The sequence below is a fragment of the Dipodomys merriami genome, unplaced genomic scaffold, assembly GCF_024711535.1.
Source record: "Dipodomys merriami isolate MVZ:Mamm:240054 unplaced genomic scaffold, mDipMer1.0.p SCAF_7, whole genome shotgun sequence".
NCBI classification, from domain to species: Eukaryota; Metazoa; Chordata; class Mammalia; order Rodentia; family Heteromyidae; genus Dipodomys; species Dipodomys merriami.
Window position 1 is genome coordinate 45,522,293 of NW_027206290.1, and position 20,147 is coordinate 45,542,439.

The following is a 20,147-nucleotide window of genomic DNA, read 5'->3' on the forward strand; positions in this document are numbered from 1 at the left end:
AGACCCTCAGTTTAAGCACTAGTATTGGCACAAAAGGCAGAGAGGGCTGAAGACATGGCTGAAAAGTAGAATATCTGCCTTGCAAGTTTGAGTTCCTTGAAAACCAAAGAAAGTAGAGTCCAACTCAAAAGAGCTAGTCATAGGGTCTATCCTTCTTAGTATAAACAAGATATTCGTCTATAAAGAAAAGATTGCTTAACGGCCTTTTTCAGTCTAAATTTAAATCTGAAATGGTATTATGGAACTGAAAAGTTGTTCTATTGATAAATGAAACTAAGATCTTAACTAATTTCATTATGGAAAAATATTAGGATTTCACATTTAGTTAGCTCAAGCCCCAGCAGGATAAAATGCTCAGTTCATCACATTTGATAACAGAGTTGACCTCCTTTGAGTTATTTTTTGAGCTTTTCTGCTTCTGAGAATTAACTAGACTATGCTTGAAAATGTGTTTGTTTCCGAGATAATTATTTTGTAGCAAGCTAAAAACAGGACAAGGAAGTACCTTTTGTAACCTAAAAGATAATCAAAAAGACAAAGCAGCAAAAAAAATTAAGTTTATGTAGTGTAAGTATCGTGATAACTAGAATTCTTTTGTATGTGTATATGCCACTCATGGGGCTTGAATTTAGGGCCTGGGTGTTGTTCCTTAGCTTATTTAGCTCAAGGTTGGCACTCAACCGCTTCAGCCACAGCTGCTGAACCACTAGAAGACAACAATATAACTCTTGTAGATAACTGATTGTACATGTAAGTAAAAGCAGTAAAGATCTGTTCCTGAGGAAAGTCTAAATTTTAGCATCTTTATCTCCAGATTACATACCAGGGAGACCATGGCAACATTTCCTTTTTCCTGATAGGAAAACTAATTAGAGGATTCTGATAGCATTTTCAACAAGACAAAAAGCAAACAAAAAATAAACAATGTCCTCAGAAGAAAGACTATCAAGGCATAAGAGTTGTCATTGGAAAACACAAGGATAGTCTGCAAAAGAACTCTAATCCTTCCTTCTCAGAAAACCATCAATATACTAGCTTACCCACTTCCCACTGCCTTGAGAAATCACATTGGACAATATCTCCTATGTACTGGCTGACAATATGATTAAGGACAAAGATATAAGTAAGACACCAATGACTGTCCTCAAGGTAATATAAAAAGCTCTTCTTCGGGTTATTTCTTAGAAGTTGAATTTAGGAGCTATTTCTTATGAATTATATGCTGTCTCCTGACGACGTCTCTGACATGGGGCAGAGCACATAGCAACTGTATGTATAAACAGTGGCCTGACTCTTCAACCTTCAGGAGTCAGAAGACATCCATCTCAGGTAAAGTCAGAAGCAACACTAAGAAGGACTAAGGAACATCACCAGCCTGGACAAGTAAATCAACCAGGCCATGAGCTCTGTTAGATTTTGCTTGAGCATGCTATTGGAAATGAGGTTCTGAAAACTGATTACATTTAACTTTCTTCTCTACTCTCTTATTGGCAGACTTCAGGTCTGAACTCAGGGCTTTGTGCTTCGTAGGCAGGTGCTCTAGCACTGAACCACACCCCATCCCTGAAACCCTTTTATGCTTTAGTGATTTTTCAAGTTGGGTCTCATGTTTTTGGCCTAGAGCCAGCCCCAGATTGTGACCCAGCCTGTCGCTGGCAGCTGGGATTGAGTGATGATTGAAAGATAAAGTCTCCCTAACGCTTTTTTCAGATGCTGGTCTCAAACTTCAATCCTCCTGATCTTTGACTTCCAGGTAGTGGGGCTACAGATGTGAGCAACCAGGACTTCCCTATTATTAATTTCTCTCTAAAGCAAGGCTTCAACTATGTTTATTATGGCATGACATCCACACCTCATACATGTTCTCTTTTTTTTTTGGATACTGTATTTTCCGTCTCCCCGCCCCTCCAATCTTGCAGCATTTAGGCAGCGCATCCTCAAATGTCAATACACCAGGTCACCAACTTACCTTGCAAGTGATTTACAAACCACAGGCATGATTTTTTTCCCCAGCTTAAAACTCCCTACAGTCATAGGCCAGATGCCTTCCACACCCTTCCCATTGTTATTTCCCCTGATATGGCCCCATGAAGAACCCAATGAAACATCTCTAAGACAAACAGATGCCTTTTCAGGGCTGTGCTACCAAATCCCTGTCAGAGAATGTCAGGAAAAGCTTGGGGAGAAATGTCCACCGACAGCCAAGGCTCCCTCACAGAGAGAGACCAACCCCAGGACTTCTGCTTTCAAAGTAGATGCCATGAGTGTTCTAGTTTTCAGGCTACAACGATCACAAGCGAAACTAAAACGAACTTCTAACAAATAGTTCAAGTGGGTCTCTCTCAGCTCAGTTCAAGAAGAATATATTCATAGGAAAAAAAATCATTCAGGATGGAAATGTAAAAGCAAAAGGAATCACTATAATTGTCCCCCTTCCAGCTGCCACTGTGACTGACTTAGAGAGGATCAGAGCTGTGTGTGTGCACTGGGGAGGAAGGGGCAGGGTAAGGGGAGTCCAGAGGCTGCTGGACCTGCAGGGGTTCTCCATCTTGGCAGGGGCACAGTGGTGGCCCTCTGCAGCCTGAGCCCTGAGCCCCCACCCCTCTGACTTGGCCTGGTTCGGAGGCATGCAGGAGTGGAGCACAAGGCAGGAGCTTGTACAGCACAAACCACGGGGAGAAGCCATTATTCAGGGTGACATAATATATTGTAACTGCTCCCGTAGATTCAACCGGCATTGTTGTAATGGGCCTGTGGGAATCTCTTCCTCTAGAAGATGACTCCCATTTTAATAAATATCAGAGATCCCTCTTTTGTAGACTCATAATCCACCCCCCCCCCCAAGCAGCTGCCAGACACAAGAACAAGAGAAGCGTCAGGCATAGGGGGACTGATTTTGTCCCCCAAGGCAACTCTTCCATTGGATAATTGGTGGTCTCTTACAACAAAGAGATGAGCAAGTTACAAATATGATCACTGTGTTTGTAAACAAGCAGAAACACAAGCCATGAATGTGCTGAGTGGACACATCTTACCTCTGGCTCTGGCTCTGGCTGGGAAGTGGACTCCTCTTCGGCGGAGTTTGGTAAAAGTGCCCAGGTTATGTTGGCACTGGCTGATGGCAAAGAACCAAGAGTCCCATTTTTCAGCTGTTCTGCAGAGTGTGACTTGGGCCCGTGCCATCCCAGGATGTTTTCTGAAATAAAGACCTAGAATGATGCCCAGAATCTTCCAAATGAAACATTTATAGCTCATGAAATATTTGCACCTCACTGTATGAGACCTTCATAACATGGCCCAGTTCAAGTTACAATGGGCTCTGTTTGGAAGACTGAAAAGTATAGATTCTAATCATGTATTTTTAAGCTAATTTCTGAATTCAAGATCAGAACTGTCAATCCAGATATGGTGGCTCATGCCCATAATCCAGTACAGGGCAGGCTGAGGCCAGAGGCTGGAGAGTTTCAAGTTAACCTGGGCTACACAGTAAGAAGGAACGAATGAACAAACAAAGGAAAGAAAATCAAGAAATATCTGTAATCCTACTCAGGAGGGCTGAGATATGAAGTATCCAAGTTCACATCGATAGGACTCCAACTCCAAAATAACCAGCACAAAGCCAGTGCCAACTCAGGGCCAACTAAGGCCCTGAGTTCAAACTCCACTACTGCCATAAATGAATGAATGAATGAATGAATGAATGAATGAGTGTAACAGACCACCACAGGCTGTTTCTATCCCCAACCCTGGACAGAAACAATTCTCCACTGATAAAAATCAATGTCAGGTAAAAATGATTTTGTTGTTTAACTTCAAAAGATAACTTATTGACAACAAAAAATCTGAAGTCAGATTAATGATTTAAGATGCCAATTGTCAAAACCACGGCCTCATGGTTCACCTGTGTCATCACAACACATCCCTCTGTTGTCAGATGTCAGGAAGCCTCATTGTTCCATTCTACCAAGACACACTATCAACACTGATCTAGTAAACAAATGAATCTTTCAAATTCGCCCTAAACCCCTTATGGGCAATAAGAAGACCTTCTAATACTAAGATATTTAGGTCATATATTATTATAGAATATCTTTCTATTCTTCTTGATGGGGAAGAAGTAGGGAGACACAGATTTCTTAAGTCCACAGCCATTCTGCTATGAGAATGAATAGGCCTTACTGTCAGCTGATTTCTAGATGTTGTTCCCATCTAAGAGCAAGGATAAATGATAGGGAAAGACAGGCTGAAGTGGAGACACACACATGTGAATGAGAAAATCTGCCAACATCACCTTGAAGGAGTTCTGCCCACCAGCCTTCTCACTGGAATGACTCAAAAAAAAAAATTCCAAGGAGTCCAAACTTTTAATACCCAAAGGAATCTGGTTGATGGGAGCAAAATAGCAAGGGCAGAGATAGGGCTGTGTATGCATGTGTGTTTCTTTGTGTAGGGTTATCCAACCCAAGTATGTACTTGTACACCGTGTGTGTGTGTGTGTGTGTGTGCGCGCACGCGCGCGCGCACGCGTGCTACTACTTGAATTCAGGGACTAGGAGCTGTCTCTTAGCTTAGATCCTTAGATCTCAGCCTCCTACATGCACACATGCACCAGTACTAGGGATTAAACTCAGGGCCTCGACGCTGTCCCTGAGCTCTTTTGCTCAAGGGTAATGTGCTACCCCTTGAGCCATAGCTCCACTTCTGTATTTTTGTAGTTAACCAAAGAGTCTCATCAACATTCCTACCTGGGCTGGTTTTGAATCATGATCCTCAGGTCTCAACCTCCTGAGTAGCTAGGATTACAAGTGTAAGCCTCCAGCACTTGACAAATTTTTTCTTTTTACTATCATCTGTTAGATCATATAACTTTGCTGCTTAAGCCTCAAGTGACTTCTCATTACAACTGAAATAAAATCTAAACTGTTTGACTTTCTTCTGTGCTTAAGAGTCTGGGAGACTCATTTCCTTCTCTCCCCATGTATTCTACTATTTTTTTCTGTTCCGCAAATGAGCCAAGTTCATTTCAGTCTTAGAGCCTTTGCCAATGCTGCTCCTTCCTCCCCAAGTACTATTCCTCTACATCACCTCCCACAAGGAAGAGATGACGTTATGAATACACCTAGGGGTAGATGAAATATTCTCTTGTCAAAGATAACCCCAAAGCTCTTCCTGTTCCATCACTGTCTACTGTCACTAGGGCCCTAACACTGCTGGCACTCAGCCAGTTTACTCATTTGCTTCTGGATACTTCAGTCTCTAGAATGCCTAGAGAACAGGACCAATGCTGCTGATTGTATAGCCAGCCCTAGAACTTAGAACATGATCTGGGTAGCCCTGGAATTTACAATATGATCTAGAAGAGTGTGTGCTTGCTATGTGCTAAATCAATGAAGACTATCAAGATATTCAGATATAGCTTAGAACTGGTGGCTCACGCCTATAATCTTAGCTACACTCAGGATGCTGAGATCTGAGGATCATGGTTCAAAGCCAGCCTGAACAGTCAAATCTGAGAGATTCTAACTTTCAATGTACTAGCAAAAGGACAGAAGTGAAAGGGTAGCTCAAGTGGTAGAGTGTCAGCCTTGAGCAAAAAGCCAAGTGAGAGCTGAGCTCAAGACCCAGGACTGGCACAAATTTAAAGGAGTCTCAGAGACAACACATGGGACCTGAGAATTCTCTACATCCACCTGAAAATGAGAAAAGATAAAAGCAAAAGCAGCAAAACGTAGAATGGCCATTGCAAGAGGCTGATGGAAGGCAAGAAAGGAGGAGTTAAGGGTAGAGAGTGTTGATTTCGTAAAATCATAGTATTGGGGACTGATTGCAAAAGGTGAAGTAAGTATTAGCACTGTTGGTGAGAATACATAAAGGCAATTAAGATCGAAATTTCACATATCACTGCCATAGTTTAAGGGACCAAAAAGCCATCAATATTAGTAGCCCGTGTGTGTGTGTGTGTGTGTGTGTGTGTGTGTGTGTGTGTGTGTGTGTGTGTGTGTGTGTGTGTGTGTGTGTGTGTGTGTGTGTGTGTGTGTGTGTGTGTGTGTGTGTGTGTGTGTGTGTGTGTGTGTGTGTGTGTGTGTGTGTGTGTGTGTGTGTGTGTGTGTGTGCGCGCGCTGATAACTCTGAATCCAGCATCCTCCACCTGCAAGCCCACTGTGGACCCAACAGGCTATGCATGCCAGGACCTTACCTGGCACGACACCAGGCCTTCCTGGTTACAGGTGTCTGTTTTCAATCTGACCTCTGTTCACCAAACAACACTCACAAGCAAATAATTAACCTCAGAAGTGACATAGTTCTCTGCACTCCCAAATCCTGAAAGGTCAGGTTCACCCCACACTGGGAACCCTCGTGCCCAGATTCTAAGTACACAGCTTCGGCCTCATATACTGAGGCACACATCTAGGCCATGGCAAACAGAAACCCTGTTCCCCTCCAACCAGGCATTGATCTCATCAAGCTTTTGAAACAGCCTTAGTAAGAATGGTAAGAGAGGGGTTTAAAGGTTGACCAAAAACCTAAACCATCTTATTTTCATTATAAACCTTACCATAAACAGAAGCGTTACACATCTAACATCTTAATATATCTGAAGATCAGAGACAGGTCTGAGAGCCAAAATGTATAGAAGAAAGGTAGATGCTTTTCTAATGTGTTTTCAGACTTCAGTCTAGTTGTCTCACGTTTCTGAGACCAAATGAGCACCAGAGAAAGCATTTTTAAACAAAGGCTCCAAAGTCAGAAGACAGAACAAAATGCCACAGCCCAGGAAGCACTTCAAGAACAAAATCTACATGTGATTTAGAAAAAGGCAAAAGTAAAAAAGAAGGAAGACTCAAGAGACCTTAAGCAAGAATTCACATGGTTTTTTGTGCTGGTCCTGGGGGCTTGAACTCAGGCATTGGTACTGTCCCTGAGCTATTTTGGCTCAAGGCTAGCACTCTACCACTTGAGTCACAGCTCCATTTCCAACTTTTTGGTCATTAATTGGAGATAAGTCACATGGTTCCTGCCTGGGCTAGCTCCGAACTGTAATCCTCAGGTATCAGCCTCCTGAGTAGCTAAGATTACAGGCATGAGGCACCAGCACCCAGCATGTATTGGTATTTGATGAGCTACAGCTACCATAAGCCTCACTGTCCACTAGACCTTCCACATTATTCTTGCAACTTTTCTGATGCCTAAAATATGTTTTCTTTGTTTTGTGTCAGTACTGTGCTTAGACTCAGATCCTAGGTGCTGTCTTAGCTTTTTCACTCAAGGTTGGTGTTCTACCACTTGAGTCACACCACAGCTGTGGCCTTTTTTTGATAGATAATTGAAGATGGGTCTCATGGACTCTCTTGCATATGCTGAAATCAATTTTGAGCCAGGCACCAGTGGCTCATGGCTGTAAACCTAGCTACTGGGGAGGCTGAGATCTGAGGATGGTGGTTTGAAGCCAGCCTGAACAAGAAAGTTCATAAGACACTTTATCTCCAATAAGCTACTCAGATAAAGCCAGAAGTGGCTTTGTGGCTCAAGTAGTGGAGCACTAGCCTTGAGCCAAAGCAACTCAGGGACACATACTCGTTCTGCTAGCCAGACACTGCCTCACCGTCCAGAGCCTACTGGGTGGCCTGCTATGAGTACAGCAGAGAAACTTCAGCAGGAAGAAGTATCTGTCACAGAGAGAAGTCCTGCCTCTCATCTTGGTGTTTTAGAGGAAGGTCCTTGGGGAAAGTCCCTTTGCAGCTCTGAACTTCAGCATGCCATCTGAAAAATGGATGTGGCAGTATCTACTCTGTAAGGATTTCAGATATGTAGCCAAGGCTCAACACCAGTGGGACCAGACCCCAATAAACAATGGTAGATATTTCAGAAAGAAATCCAGACTACTCACAAATCACCTCTGAAAAGCCAACCACACCTTTTAATCTTCAGTGAAACAGAGTACCAAGGGCACTGGAGGAAAACATGGAAAATAAAAACTATTGTGTTGTGTGTGTGCTGGTATTGGGGCTTGAATTCGAGGCCTCATCCTCTCATTTCCACTCAAGACTACCAGCTGAGCCACACTTGTACATGCAGCTTGTTTCTGGTTAATTGGACAGGCTCTTGGATTTGTCTGCCCGGGCTGGCTTCAAACCTTGGAAACCTTGGGTCTCAGCCTCCTGAGCAGCTAAGATTACATGCATGATGAGCTTTTGGTTACCAGCTTTCATTTGTGTTTCTTACAACCTAGGTTGTCTTGCCCACTCGTTTAATTAAGAGGCACCTACGGAAACCCTGGGCAACAAAGGCCGGGAGTACATTTTCTTTATGACTTTATGTATGACTCATCGATACCAAGCTATTTTGTCCTTTATTATTGAATTTAGTTTTTACTAAGTCTTCTTTATCTGCTTACTGATTAAGCCTTCCTCCAAAAAGACTAAGGCATGTTTTGAGAACATGCTCCTAAAGACCATGAATGGTAGCACAGGTCCCCAGCTATTCAGGAAGCAAAGATGGGAGGATCTGGTTCAAATGGAACTCAAATGATTGTCAAGACCCTCTCCAGCAAGATGGTTCACACTTGAACTACCAGCTATGGGAGCAGCATGGGTGAGAGGATCACAGTCTGAGGCCTGCTCTTAGGCAAAAGCACAGAGATCCTAAAACAAGTAGACAAGGATAAGGGTATGGACCAAGTGGTAGGGCCTCTGCCTCGCAAGCATAATGCCGAGTTCAAAATCTTAGTATCTTAAAAGTAAGTGGAAACCTGTTCTGTCTCTGGCTGTTGGATAAAGAGCTAGCAATGTTTTTGCCATACATTCCCAATAAACTCTCTCACACAGGGCCTGTAGTAACAGGCCCTGGGGGGAAGAAGGCAAGAGGGCTGAGAGGGAAAGTCATATGCAGTTCCTCATCTAAAGTGATACACACCAGGGAAACACTGGACAGAAGGTGCACAGCCATGGGCTCAAAGATAGAAGACTGAGAGCAAAGGTCATAAGTGCAATGAAGTGCACAGAGCGATGCTGACAAGTGTGAAGTTTAGTGGAAGGAGTCTATACATGCTGCACTTTTTATATGATATACTTCTCATCTGCAAAGTAAAAATATGTCCAATGCAGACACACTTGGAGTAAAGGGTATTTGAATAGATGGTAAAGACACAGACAAAATGGAAGAAGGAAGGCAATGGGGGACAGACACATGCATGCACAGACCAAGCAACACGCATCCTAAGCACAAAGCCCAGGAGGGACAGGGGTCCTACCTGAGGCACCAGGCTTGTGGTTGGGTGGACCTGCCTGGCGCACGCTCTGCTGTAACAGGCTGAGGCACTCCCCAAGGCAGCTAAGGGTGGCAGCGGAGGTAGCTTTCAGGAGCAGCAGGTCCTGATCCAAGGCAGTGAGGGGGCCGGAGCCTGGCAGGGACTCGATGGCACGCACAAGGTTCTTCTGCTGCCCTTCCACCTGGTTCATCATCTAGAAAACAACAGAAGGTAAATCGGTGAAGGTGCAGCATCTCTTGCCAAAAGAATGGTGGCACACCAGCCCTGAAACTCTGGGCAGTCAGAGAGTGATCATGGAGAACACTCACTGCACACTGGTCCTCTGCTGAGATGGGCAGGCCCAGGTGACTGTCAGGGCCAATCTATGCAAAGACATTCCACCAAAAAAATAAAAATGAGAAGTGACAGCCACAATCAGGTCCACTTTACAGATCTGCAAAAGGTAACTCAATAGCAAAGTCATGAAACACAGAAGTCTCTGCACCTTCCCATAACACCTACACTTTCTTTTATTATGGGAGGATATCTGAGACAACAGTGGCTGTGACTCTCCCTCAAAGCAAAGATACTACCTGAATTCCTCACTACTGTGGCCCTTTACTTGTTGGCAGCACAACTCCGAGATAAAAGGATGGAGCACAAATCTAAAGCTAGCATTTCCTCCAGTAAAATCACAGTGAAGCCAGGGCTAGGCCATCCCACATCCCAGAATGGCACTGGAACTGACCACTCTAACATCCTACAAGATGTCAGGAATAAAAGGAAAACCAGGAGTAGTAAATCCAGCACTCATCTACTCTGTAGGTTAGACTGAGACAAACCTAGATTAGATAACTTTATGTGCTGGCTGGCTTCAATTCTTAAGCTTATCATAAAATGAAACAGTAGTGTTGCTTTGTCTTTGAATTGGTTAATCAAGGAGAAAGAAATTCCAAGGGGAGCTAGTAAAGGACTTTAATGGCATCTTATGAAATTCATCCCCCTTGTGTTTTACAACTTATAACATTAAACAAGATGATGTACATAAAGTGCTTTGCACATCCTCTAGCAACTAGTCAGTCATTTGGAAAAGAGAAGGAGCTTTAACAAACTGTCCAAAGTCAGGGCTAGCGGACATGGAGACTGGACAGACACCTGTTCTCTGTGCTCTGGTCCACTGTTCTTCTAGCATTTCCACAAAAGCTGTCTTGGACATGAAGCATCATCTCTGTCATTATCATCCCCAGAGAATGTCTGTCACCATCATGGTGTTATCAGATACAAAGAAGTAATAACCAAAAATTCTCCATGGACCATTGAACTTGGGCCCCAACTTACTCCATGTTTTTTTTTTCTTTTTTTCTATTCCCTTTTTTTTGGGGGGGCGGGGGAGGTTTAGAATCCTGCTATTTTATATCAGTCACTGCTTTAAAAAAAAAAAAAAGCTGGGCCTGATGTTTTATTCCTGTAATACTACCTACTTGGAAGGCTAAAATTTGGAGGGCAATAGTTCAAGGCCAGTCTGCACAATGCCATTCCAACCAATAAAAAGTTAATGTATCCTGTCATCCAAGCTACCAAGGAAGCGTACACAGATGAACTGAGTCCAGGCCAGCTCCAGGCAAAAATTGAGACTCTATTTGAAAAAATAACAAAAATAAAAAGGGCTGATATACTTCAAGTGATAGAGAGCACTTTAGTAAGCAAAAGGCCCTGATACCCTCACCTCCAAAAAAACTCATCCCTTGCAATCCCATTTACAAAGACAAGTACCATGATAATAAATTAATTTTTACAATGTTTATTAGCATATGTTAGGTACACAACAGGGGTCTCATGCAGGCATTTCCCATCATGTAGACCATATATCCCAATTACATGGCATCTAGCATTGGTGGCTCATACTTGTAATCCTAGCTACTCAGGAAGCTGAAATCTGAGGACTCTGGTTCAAAGTCAGCCTAAGGAAAATAAAGCAGGGAGATTCTTATCTCCAATTAACCAGCAAAGAGCCAAAGATGGAAACGGGGCTCAAGTGCAAGAGCACCAACCTTGAGTAAAAGCTAAAGTGCCCCGGCCCTAAGTTTAAGCCTCAGTACAACACACACACACACACACACACACACACACACACACACACACACACACACACACACACACACACACACACACACACACACACACACACACACACACACACACACACACACACACACACACACACACACACACACACACAGAGTCAATGTTAATAAACACACTGCACATTTATTAACAGGGTAGGCAACAGCCTCACTTTACTGTCTACAACCATAATGCAGCTGTCGACATTGGGTTTTGCAGGTCAGAAATGCTATCTAGGCAGTCAGGCTCTAAAAACAGTACCTATAATGTAAGAGAGGTTCAATCCATTTCTGCTTCTATCCATTTTTGTTAAAAACTGCCTTATCAAGAGTGATTCCCAAACTAATTGAAAATCAGTCTTCTAGTCCAACCTCTTATACTCTGACCCTCCTCACCAACCTGAGCTTTTCTCCAAAGCATTTATTCCCTTCAGCTTAACTTGTAACTTACTTACCATTTATGCTAATATGTAAGCAGAGACCCTCACCTGTGCAGCCCACTGATACAGCAGAAGACAGTGATTACCTACTGAGAGAACCAACCAAATCTCACTGTTCTCTCACTTAAGTACAAGAACTTACCTAAAACACAAAGTCCAATGAACACAATACCACTAGGTATATGCAAGTGCAGCTTTAGTATTCCAAATCTTGAGATTTTATTAAAGGACAATAACTTGTATAATCAGTTCAGCCTTGCTAAGAAATACTACCAACCAGTAAAATTTAATTTCAAACAAGATAAAATGTCTAATATTCCTTGATAGTCAGCTATATATGTAAGTGCTAACAGTTAGGAAAAAGCAGCTTTCAAACTATTGGTGGTAGTCAGCATTTTCTATATTTCCTTACCATAAAACTTTATCTTAGTAAAATAATACAGACGTCTCTAGGGGCTCACGCCTGTAATCCTAGCTACTCAACGAGCAAAAAGTCAGAAGGTGGGACTCAAGGAGTGCCAGACTTGAACCTTGAGAAAAAGCCAAGAAAGGGCACGAGGCTGAGTTCCAGCACCAGTATCAGCATAAAAGAAATAAATAGTAAATGACATGTTCAAAAAGAGGGCTATGATGACTAGCCATACAATACATTATATCTTTCTACTATTATATATGGTACATTCATGTACATTCATGCTTAGGTGCAAAATCAAGTCACTAACTACATAGAATAGATGTTCTTTGGTTTTTGGTTTTTTTGTTGGTCGTAGGGCCTAAACTCTGGGCCTGGGTGCTGTCCTTCAGCTCTTCAGCTCAAAGCTAGCACTCTACCTCTTGAGCCACAGTACCACTTCTGGCTTTTTTTTTTTCTGCTTATGTGTTGCTGAGGAATCGAACCCAGGGCCTCATGCATGCAAGACAAGCACTCCTACTACTGAGCTACCTTCCCAGCCCTATAGGCTCATTTTTAACTTAAAAAAAAATTGATGTCACTATATTCTAATCATAGAGTTTAGGATACTTATTTCACAAGCATAAAATGTTATTTAAGGAAATCTTAAGTAATAAAAACATAAAAATTGGCTGTGGCATGTCCTATCTATTGCCACAGGGGCCTAAGTCTCCAGAGACAGGATCACATGTCAGCCCCTCTGCAAAGCAACTCATTTGTATTTACCAGGAGCAAGGGCCTGTGTGAGAGGCAGGTGGCCTTTTCCAACAAGCAAGGGGAAATCACAGTGAAGTAACTGGTAATTACAAGGACACAGGGAACTGCTGGCACTGAATGGGAGGGGTGTGGGGCTAAACGCCCCACACGCCTGGACCTAGTTCCACCCAACACAGAGGACTGCTGCCTAAGTGCCAACAGTGCTCGCTTAAGTAAGTCATTGGGACAGACTTAGTCATAGTGAGACACGTCATCTTTCCTGATAAACTGAACTCTAAAAATAAAATGGGTGGAACATAGAAATAGGCACATAGAAGCTATTTCCTACAGATTCATTTTTCTCCCCTCCCTCTCTTAGCTTTTCTCCTCATGGCTGGTGCTCTACCACTTGAGCCACATCTCTATTTCTGGCTTTTTGCTGGCTAACTAAAGACAAGAGTCTCCCAGCCTTTCCTACCCAGGCTGGCTTCAATCCTCAATCCTCAGATCTCAGCCTTCTTAGTAGCTAGGCTTGTAGGCATGAGCCCTAAGTGCATAGCTCCATCATCCCCCCACAAAAAAAACAAACGAACTAGTTTTAGTGACATTATCAAAACTGTCTTCACTTTATTTTGATGGTGCTGAGGATGGACTCCTGGGCCTCACACATACAAGGCAAGTGCTCTACAACTAAGCCAACACCCCAGCCGTCTGACCTTCAATTTATATTAGCTCCAACAGACTCCTAAAGGCTGAGGAACCTTGAAAGGTTCCTGGCTCTGGAGCTGCTATCAGCTCACTGCTCACAACATATCCAGACCGGGAGGCATGAAGAAGGGTCCTTCATCAAAAGATGAAGGTGGGCCTTGAAAGATGATGAGCACCAAAACTTTCAGGAGAAAATTCTAAAAGCTCCCATCGCCTTTCGAGAATTAGCAAGGAAGGAAGGCACGACACACCTTCCACCAGCCAACTCAGTTAAATCACTCCTCTTAATTATATGTTTCAACTCAGAGCCACACCTGCATCCCCCAAGACTCTATCCATTGTGTTTAAAAACAATCCCAGAGCTGGGAAGGAGGCTTAGAGGTAGAGTGTTTGCCTAGCATGCATGAAGCCCTGGGTTTGATTCCTCAGTACCACATACACAGGAAAAGCTAGAAGTAGTGCTGTGGCTCACATGGTAGAGTGCTAGCCTTGAGCAAAAGAAGTTCAGGGACAGTGCCCAAGCCCTGAGTTCAAGCCCCAGGAGTAGCCAAAAAAAAAAAAAAAATCCCATTCTTCTTGGAATATAGCTTCCATATTCACAGGCTTCTCCATCTTATCACATCTGCACCAAAATGGGTCCCAAACAATGTCAAAGAGATTGCAAGTATTTACTCTGAGGCTGTGAAAGATTAAACATAGTTGAAGTTAACCTTCACAGACAAGGAAAAACTGGGGCCTATGTCAGGCAGCACAAACAATGGCTTAGGCACTACAAAAATCAATGCTATCAGGATCCAGTGGCCACATGGCTTAAAGAAGCTGAAATCAAGAGGCAAAACCAATATGATATAACATCTCACTGAACGAGTTTATATCTTTCTAACACAGAAGTGAAAGTGGCTGAAAAGGGACCAGGGCCTTGTGTCTTCACTACTTCGGCCAAATTCTGATGCAAGGTTTCTAGGATCTGAGGAGTCCAGTTCTGATACAGGCTGATAGCAACAATTATAGTTATCCATCCATGTATTCAATCATTATGTTCACGAGATCAGAGCAAAGTACTTCCTGAACAGAGATTTCTAATCCCGATTGAGGAACCACAGCTGCTTGTCTCGGTTGGCAGAGACCCCTCAGGCTCCCCTGGGGCCTTCAGTAACTCAATCTATCTTGCTCAGAGGTAGTCCAGACAATCTGACGCCAACTTTGGCTTGGCATTTCTCCCCAGTCTAGAGAAATTCTACATTCTCCCTCTGGGTCTGAAGGTAGGTCTGTGGTTAGCTTAGGCACTTTTCTACTTATACAATGTCCTTTAAAACTATAGTTTAAACTGGGGGGGGGGGGGGGAAGGGGGTGGTGGAGAAAAGAAAGAGGAGGAGAAAGAGGAGGAAGAGGAGGAGCTGCAGCAGCAGCAACAGCTATGTTCCTAGAATTAAAATCTCATACACACCAAGGGCTCATTGTCTTCATTAATATGACTTTACTACTTTACTGACCTCATCAACATTACTTTAATATTCTAGGAGACACTGCTCATATATGACTCCTTACAGGAACTTCGTGAAACATCCACCAACGCTTCTACAGAGGTCATCAATAGACAGATTCCTTGAATGTTTTGCCTCAAAATTCTTACCTTCCAGACAGCGTGAGTTATTAAATCTGAATCCTGACTTAATCCTAATCCAGTCCCCGCACTGCAAACCAGACTTCCAGATTTGTTTTGAACTCAAGGCCTGGGCACTGTCTTTATCACTTCAAGGCTGGGACTCTACCACTTGTGCCACACCAACTTTTTTTCTTTCCTTGGCTGGCTTTAAATGGTTTTCCTCAGATCTCAGCCTCCTGAGGAGCTAGGATTACAGGTGTGAGCCATTGAGCCTGGCTCAAACTTCCAGCTTTTTATTCTCTGACCTTACCATACCTTTCACAGTCATGGTGGACACCCACAGGCAGGGCTACTAATGAAGAACATACAAAAGACACTAGAGGAGACTGGAGAAGCCACCACAATAAGGAATACCCTATACTTTGAATCAGAAGAAAAACAGGTAAAAGGAAGAGGAGGGAAATTGAACATTAAGTAGTTCCTCAACTCTCTGTGGGGAGAGGGCCAGCATGGTATTTTCGGTTTTATGGACCACAGAGCCTCTGGGACAACCCAGGACTTTGCTATACCTCAAGAGGAACAGTACTGGGGCCTGGCTGTGCTCCCAAACAGCTAGGGGTGAAAGGTCAATACAGCTGTCTCCACTTGGGCATTCAGTGAGAGATTTCAGACAAGACTTCAGACATAACTGGAGTGATAGCAAAGTTTACTTAGTATTGTGAAGTTTATATAGAAAGGCACTTCCAGAGGCAAAAATGGGTTAGGTCAGAACGAGAAGTTGAGAATGGCCATCACACACACCCAGCACAGGCTTTTGTGGAAACTGAAGTTCCGCCCCAGGACCCGCCCATAAGGAGTGATTGACAGGAAACTCAAGAAAGAAATACGACACCATCTCAGGAGTCAGTACAGGTGTGATTATCCATGATCACCTAGGAAAAACCCATGGGGGAGGAATTAAAGTACAATGAGAATATAATGACATAATATAACCAGAGGCAACTTGCACATGGGTCGGACCAAAGCTTTGTTCTTCACTGGGAATCAGGCTCAGGGGGGCACAAGGTTAATCTTGACTCCTCAAGATTCTAGCCTTATCAGGCCTTCTTACCAGTCATATCAGGTGTTTAATGTTCTAGAGAAGCTTAGCTTGTAGCACATGTAGACACTCAAGCAACAAGTCTCTATTTTAGGCTCCCTTGGCATCTCCCCATTGCTCTTGTCTAACCTATCCTTCTGTTATAGCTCAGATCATTATGTCTGCTTGTTCCACGCTGTGACAATCTTCTAGACAACTGGTGACTTCTGCATGCATGGAGGACATTTTGGCTTTTATGTAGGAGATGTAGATCCTACATGAATTTTAGTTCACAGGTCCTGGTCTGATTTTACAGGTGCTGGCTCCAATGACGAGTTCATTTCAGCGCTGTTGGGGTGCTATTTTGATCTGCTTGGTTATCTCCCAGTAGTACTCAGGACTTCATGCTTGCCAAACAGGCATTCTACCCCACTTGAGCCAAGCCCCCAGCCCTTTTTTTGCTTAGTTTTCAGATGCTTTTCTGTTTTTGACAGAGGCAAGCCTCAGCCTGTGATCCCTCTACTTTACACCCTCCCATGTAGTTGTGATACCATTCAGGTGCCACCAAACCTGGATTATTGGTTGAGATGAGGGGCTCACTAACACTTTGAGCACCATTGCCTCAAAACCTTCATCCTTCCAATCACTACCTTCCTAGTAGCTGGGATTACAGGTGTGAGCCATAGCCTCTGGCCCTGAAGTCACTTTTTATGCTTTCAGGCCTGCCTTTTAAAAGTATGTAAGTGCACACATCCAAGTCCCTCTCTCACAGCAAAGTGTGCTCCATAGGCAGATCTACCTGGCCAGCTAGAAGATGCCTTACTTTATCTGGCAACAGAATCTACTCTCCTTTCCAGTCAGTTGACAGTTGAGGTGCACTCATTGTCTCCAGATGTATGACACTGAATACAACACAGTTTCTTTAGGAGGTTCACATTGTCATTACCGAGTGAGGTTCATCACTACCAAATATTAAGCCATGACACCAGCTTTCAATGTCTACCCCAACTCCTGGGAGGTCCTGTGAGTGGCATTAAGAAATTCACCATAGCCAGGCTCCGATGGCTCACACCTATAATCCTAGCTACTCAGAATCTGAGGATCACAGTTCAAAAGCCAGCTTGTGCAGGAAAGTCCATGAGACTCTTATCTACAATAAATCACTCAGAAAACCATCAGTTGTGCTGTGGCTCAAGAGGTAGGGCGCTAGCCTTAAGCTGAAGAGCTGAGGAACAGCACCCAGGCCCAGAGTTCAAGCCCCAGGACTGACAAAAAAAAAAGAAAGAAATTCAGCATCAGGAAAATACATCTAAAATACAGTGGGATAGGATAAACTATACAGGATTCTAGACAGTCACATACAGTCATACCAAAAGAGGATACTCTTAGGAGAGAAACACAAAGGCGCAATCCCTACATGCCTCTTTATATTTATATATACACACATATATATTGAAACTACAAACACAAGATAGGGAATTTTTAGTTTTAGTTTTTGATGATTCTGTCTTTTCTTTCTGTATGGTGGATTTGCATGTATATCTTTGGGAGGGTGGGAGGGAACTATAGGGGAAAAGGATGAAAAAAGTGTAGCAGTGGAGCTCACTGGACAGGGATGAAAGTAAACTATACAACTTGTGCGTGGAGACAGGAGGTAGAGACTGGGAGAGAGGGAGGGAAGGGAACACTGTATGAAAGGAATTGTACTCATTACCCATCTCATGTAGTTGTAATCCCGCTGTACATCACCTTTATAGTAACAATAATGTAAATAAAGTCAGCATCTTAGTGGCAGGGGATTATCAGAGGAGGTAAGGCGATGGAGGCGAACACAGGCCTGACAGCATAATCTAGACACAGAACAACTATTTCAGCCACCAGTAGTACACCAAGCCCTAACCAGAGTCCTCAGTGCTGCTTACAAACCAGCCCAGGCTGTCCAGAGCAGAGGCAAACACAGCATTCCAAGCTGTACACACACACATTAGAAAAGCCTCCTAGAGAGGGATGAGCCCTCTGCATTTCTTAACACCTGTCCCCTACCTGTCATTTCTTCACTCCAGGCTTTGTATCAATGTCCCTCACCACCCACCCCCACACTGCACAAATGTAAAATGTAAACTTTGTCTTTACAAACTCTTAAGACACAAGTCCTTCCCAAGACATTTAAGGAATGTGAAATTCTAACACTCACACAAACCTCATGGCTCTGGGCAAAGTTTGGGGCTCTTTCCTTTAGTAGGAGAAAAGCCTCAACTCAGAGCAGCTAGGTGACTGTACAAGGTCACATAGATTTAACTTGTTCTTAAATTTTTTAATGGTGCATATTAAGCATACAACACAATGGCCTTCACTAGGACACTTTCATACATGTACATCAATGTTTACATATCGTGACATTTTCATCAATGCACACTGAAAGAAATATAAAGCAAGTCAATCATGTTCACTCCTCATCATCCTCTCGGCTCCCATCCCCCTCCAGATGCTTCCCCAGATGAATAGTTCTTCAAGATTTTTCCCAACTCTGTAGGCTGTCTCTTCACTCTGGCAGCTGTTTCTTTTGCGGGCAGAAGCTTGTTAATTTGAGGCAATCTCATTTCTCAATTCTTACTATTAGTTGTTTTTGAGACGTGTCTGGCTGACACCTTTGCCTAAGCTGTCCTTAAACTCTCCTGCCTGTACCTCCCACCTAGCTAGAATTACTGAAATACACTGCTATACTTGACTTTGATCTGAAGTCTTTTGTCTTTTGTCAATATGAGTATAGCTACTCCTGGTTGCTTTGGCTTCCATTTTCTTGGTATATGGCTTTCCATCCTTTACTTCTCAATCTATGTGCATCTTTGTGAAGTTTGTCTCTTCAAGACAATAAGCAAAACTTGTTTATTTCAATCCACTCAGCCAGACTGAGTCTTTTAATGGGAGAGTAGTTAAAACCATTTAAAAGAGAGTAATTCCTACTATTGTGCTTTTCCCTCCCTGATTAGAATACTGTTCTTTTTTCTCTTATTCATCTTAATTTACTGAATTGAACATTTGATTCTTTCCTTCTTTCCATTTGTTCACCTATTCCTCTCATGAAATTTATTCTTCCTGTCCTTTTTTTGGGGGGTGGGGAGGTGGGGGGTGGGGGAGTAGTCAAGGAACGTGAACTCAGAGCTTGGGTGCTGTCCCAGAGCTTTTTTGCTCAAGGTTAGCGCTCTACCACTCAGAGCCATACAGCACCACTTCCAGATTTATTCTTTCTTGAGCTCTCTTTCTTTAAGGATTTGTAGGATTCTTTAAGTACTTTCTGCCATGCTGGCTTAGTGGTCATGAATTGCTTTCATCTGGGTTTATCTTGGAAGGACTTTTCTTTTCCTCCATCAATTTTAAAGGATAATCTTGCTGAATACAGTAATCTTGGTTGGCTTGAAAAATACTATTCCATGCTTTCTTGGCTTTCAGGTTTTTTCTTGAGAGGTTTTGATGTAACTCTAAGGAGTTTGCCTTTATAAGTCAATTGATGTTTTTCTCTGGCAGTTTTCAGTACCCTTTTCTTGTCCTGTAGACTTGGTGAAAGACCCTAGTCCCCTAGAATACTTTCTCGTCGACAGGAGGGCGCCCCAGAAACTCAGACTCCAGGCCGGGAGATGCAACAAGCAAGAGGAGTTTATTTGACGTTTGCGCAAACGGACTCTCTGCCTCGAGAAGGCAGAGAGCCCCGAGCAGTGGTTACAAGCCTTTTTAAAGGCAAAAACCACAAGATTAACGCATAACACAAAGCGTCCCTTGATCGGTCCGTTTAAAGGTCAC

General features: G+C 43.2%; 1 protein-coding gene across 5 annotated transcripts in view; it reads right to left on the reverse strand.

The window, feature by feature from the left end:
- The window catches only part of Osbpl10 (oxysterol binding protein like 10), a 254,574-nt gene that overhangs the window by 52,876 nt on the left and 181,551 nt on the right, over positions 1-20,147 (reverse strand). For all 5 annotated transcript variants that reach the window (XM_070006482.1, XM_070006481.1, XM_070006483.1 and 2 more), the window contains 2 exons: positions 9,251-9,461; positions 3,036-3,196 (listed from right to left, as the gene is read on the reverse strand). In XM_070006482.1, the coding sequence (XP_069862583.1) occupies positions 3,036-3,196; positions 9,251-9,461 (372 nt within the window). The remainder of the gene's footprint in view (positions 1-3,035; positions 3,197-9,250; positions 9,462-20,147) is intronic.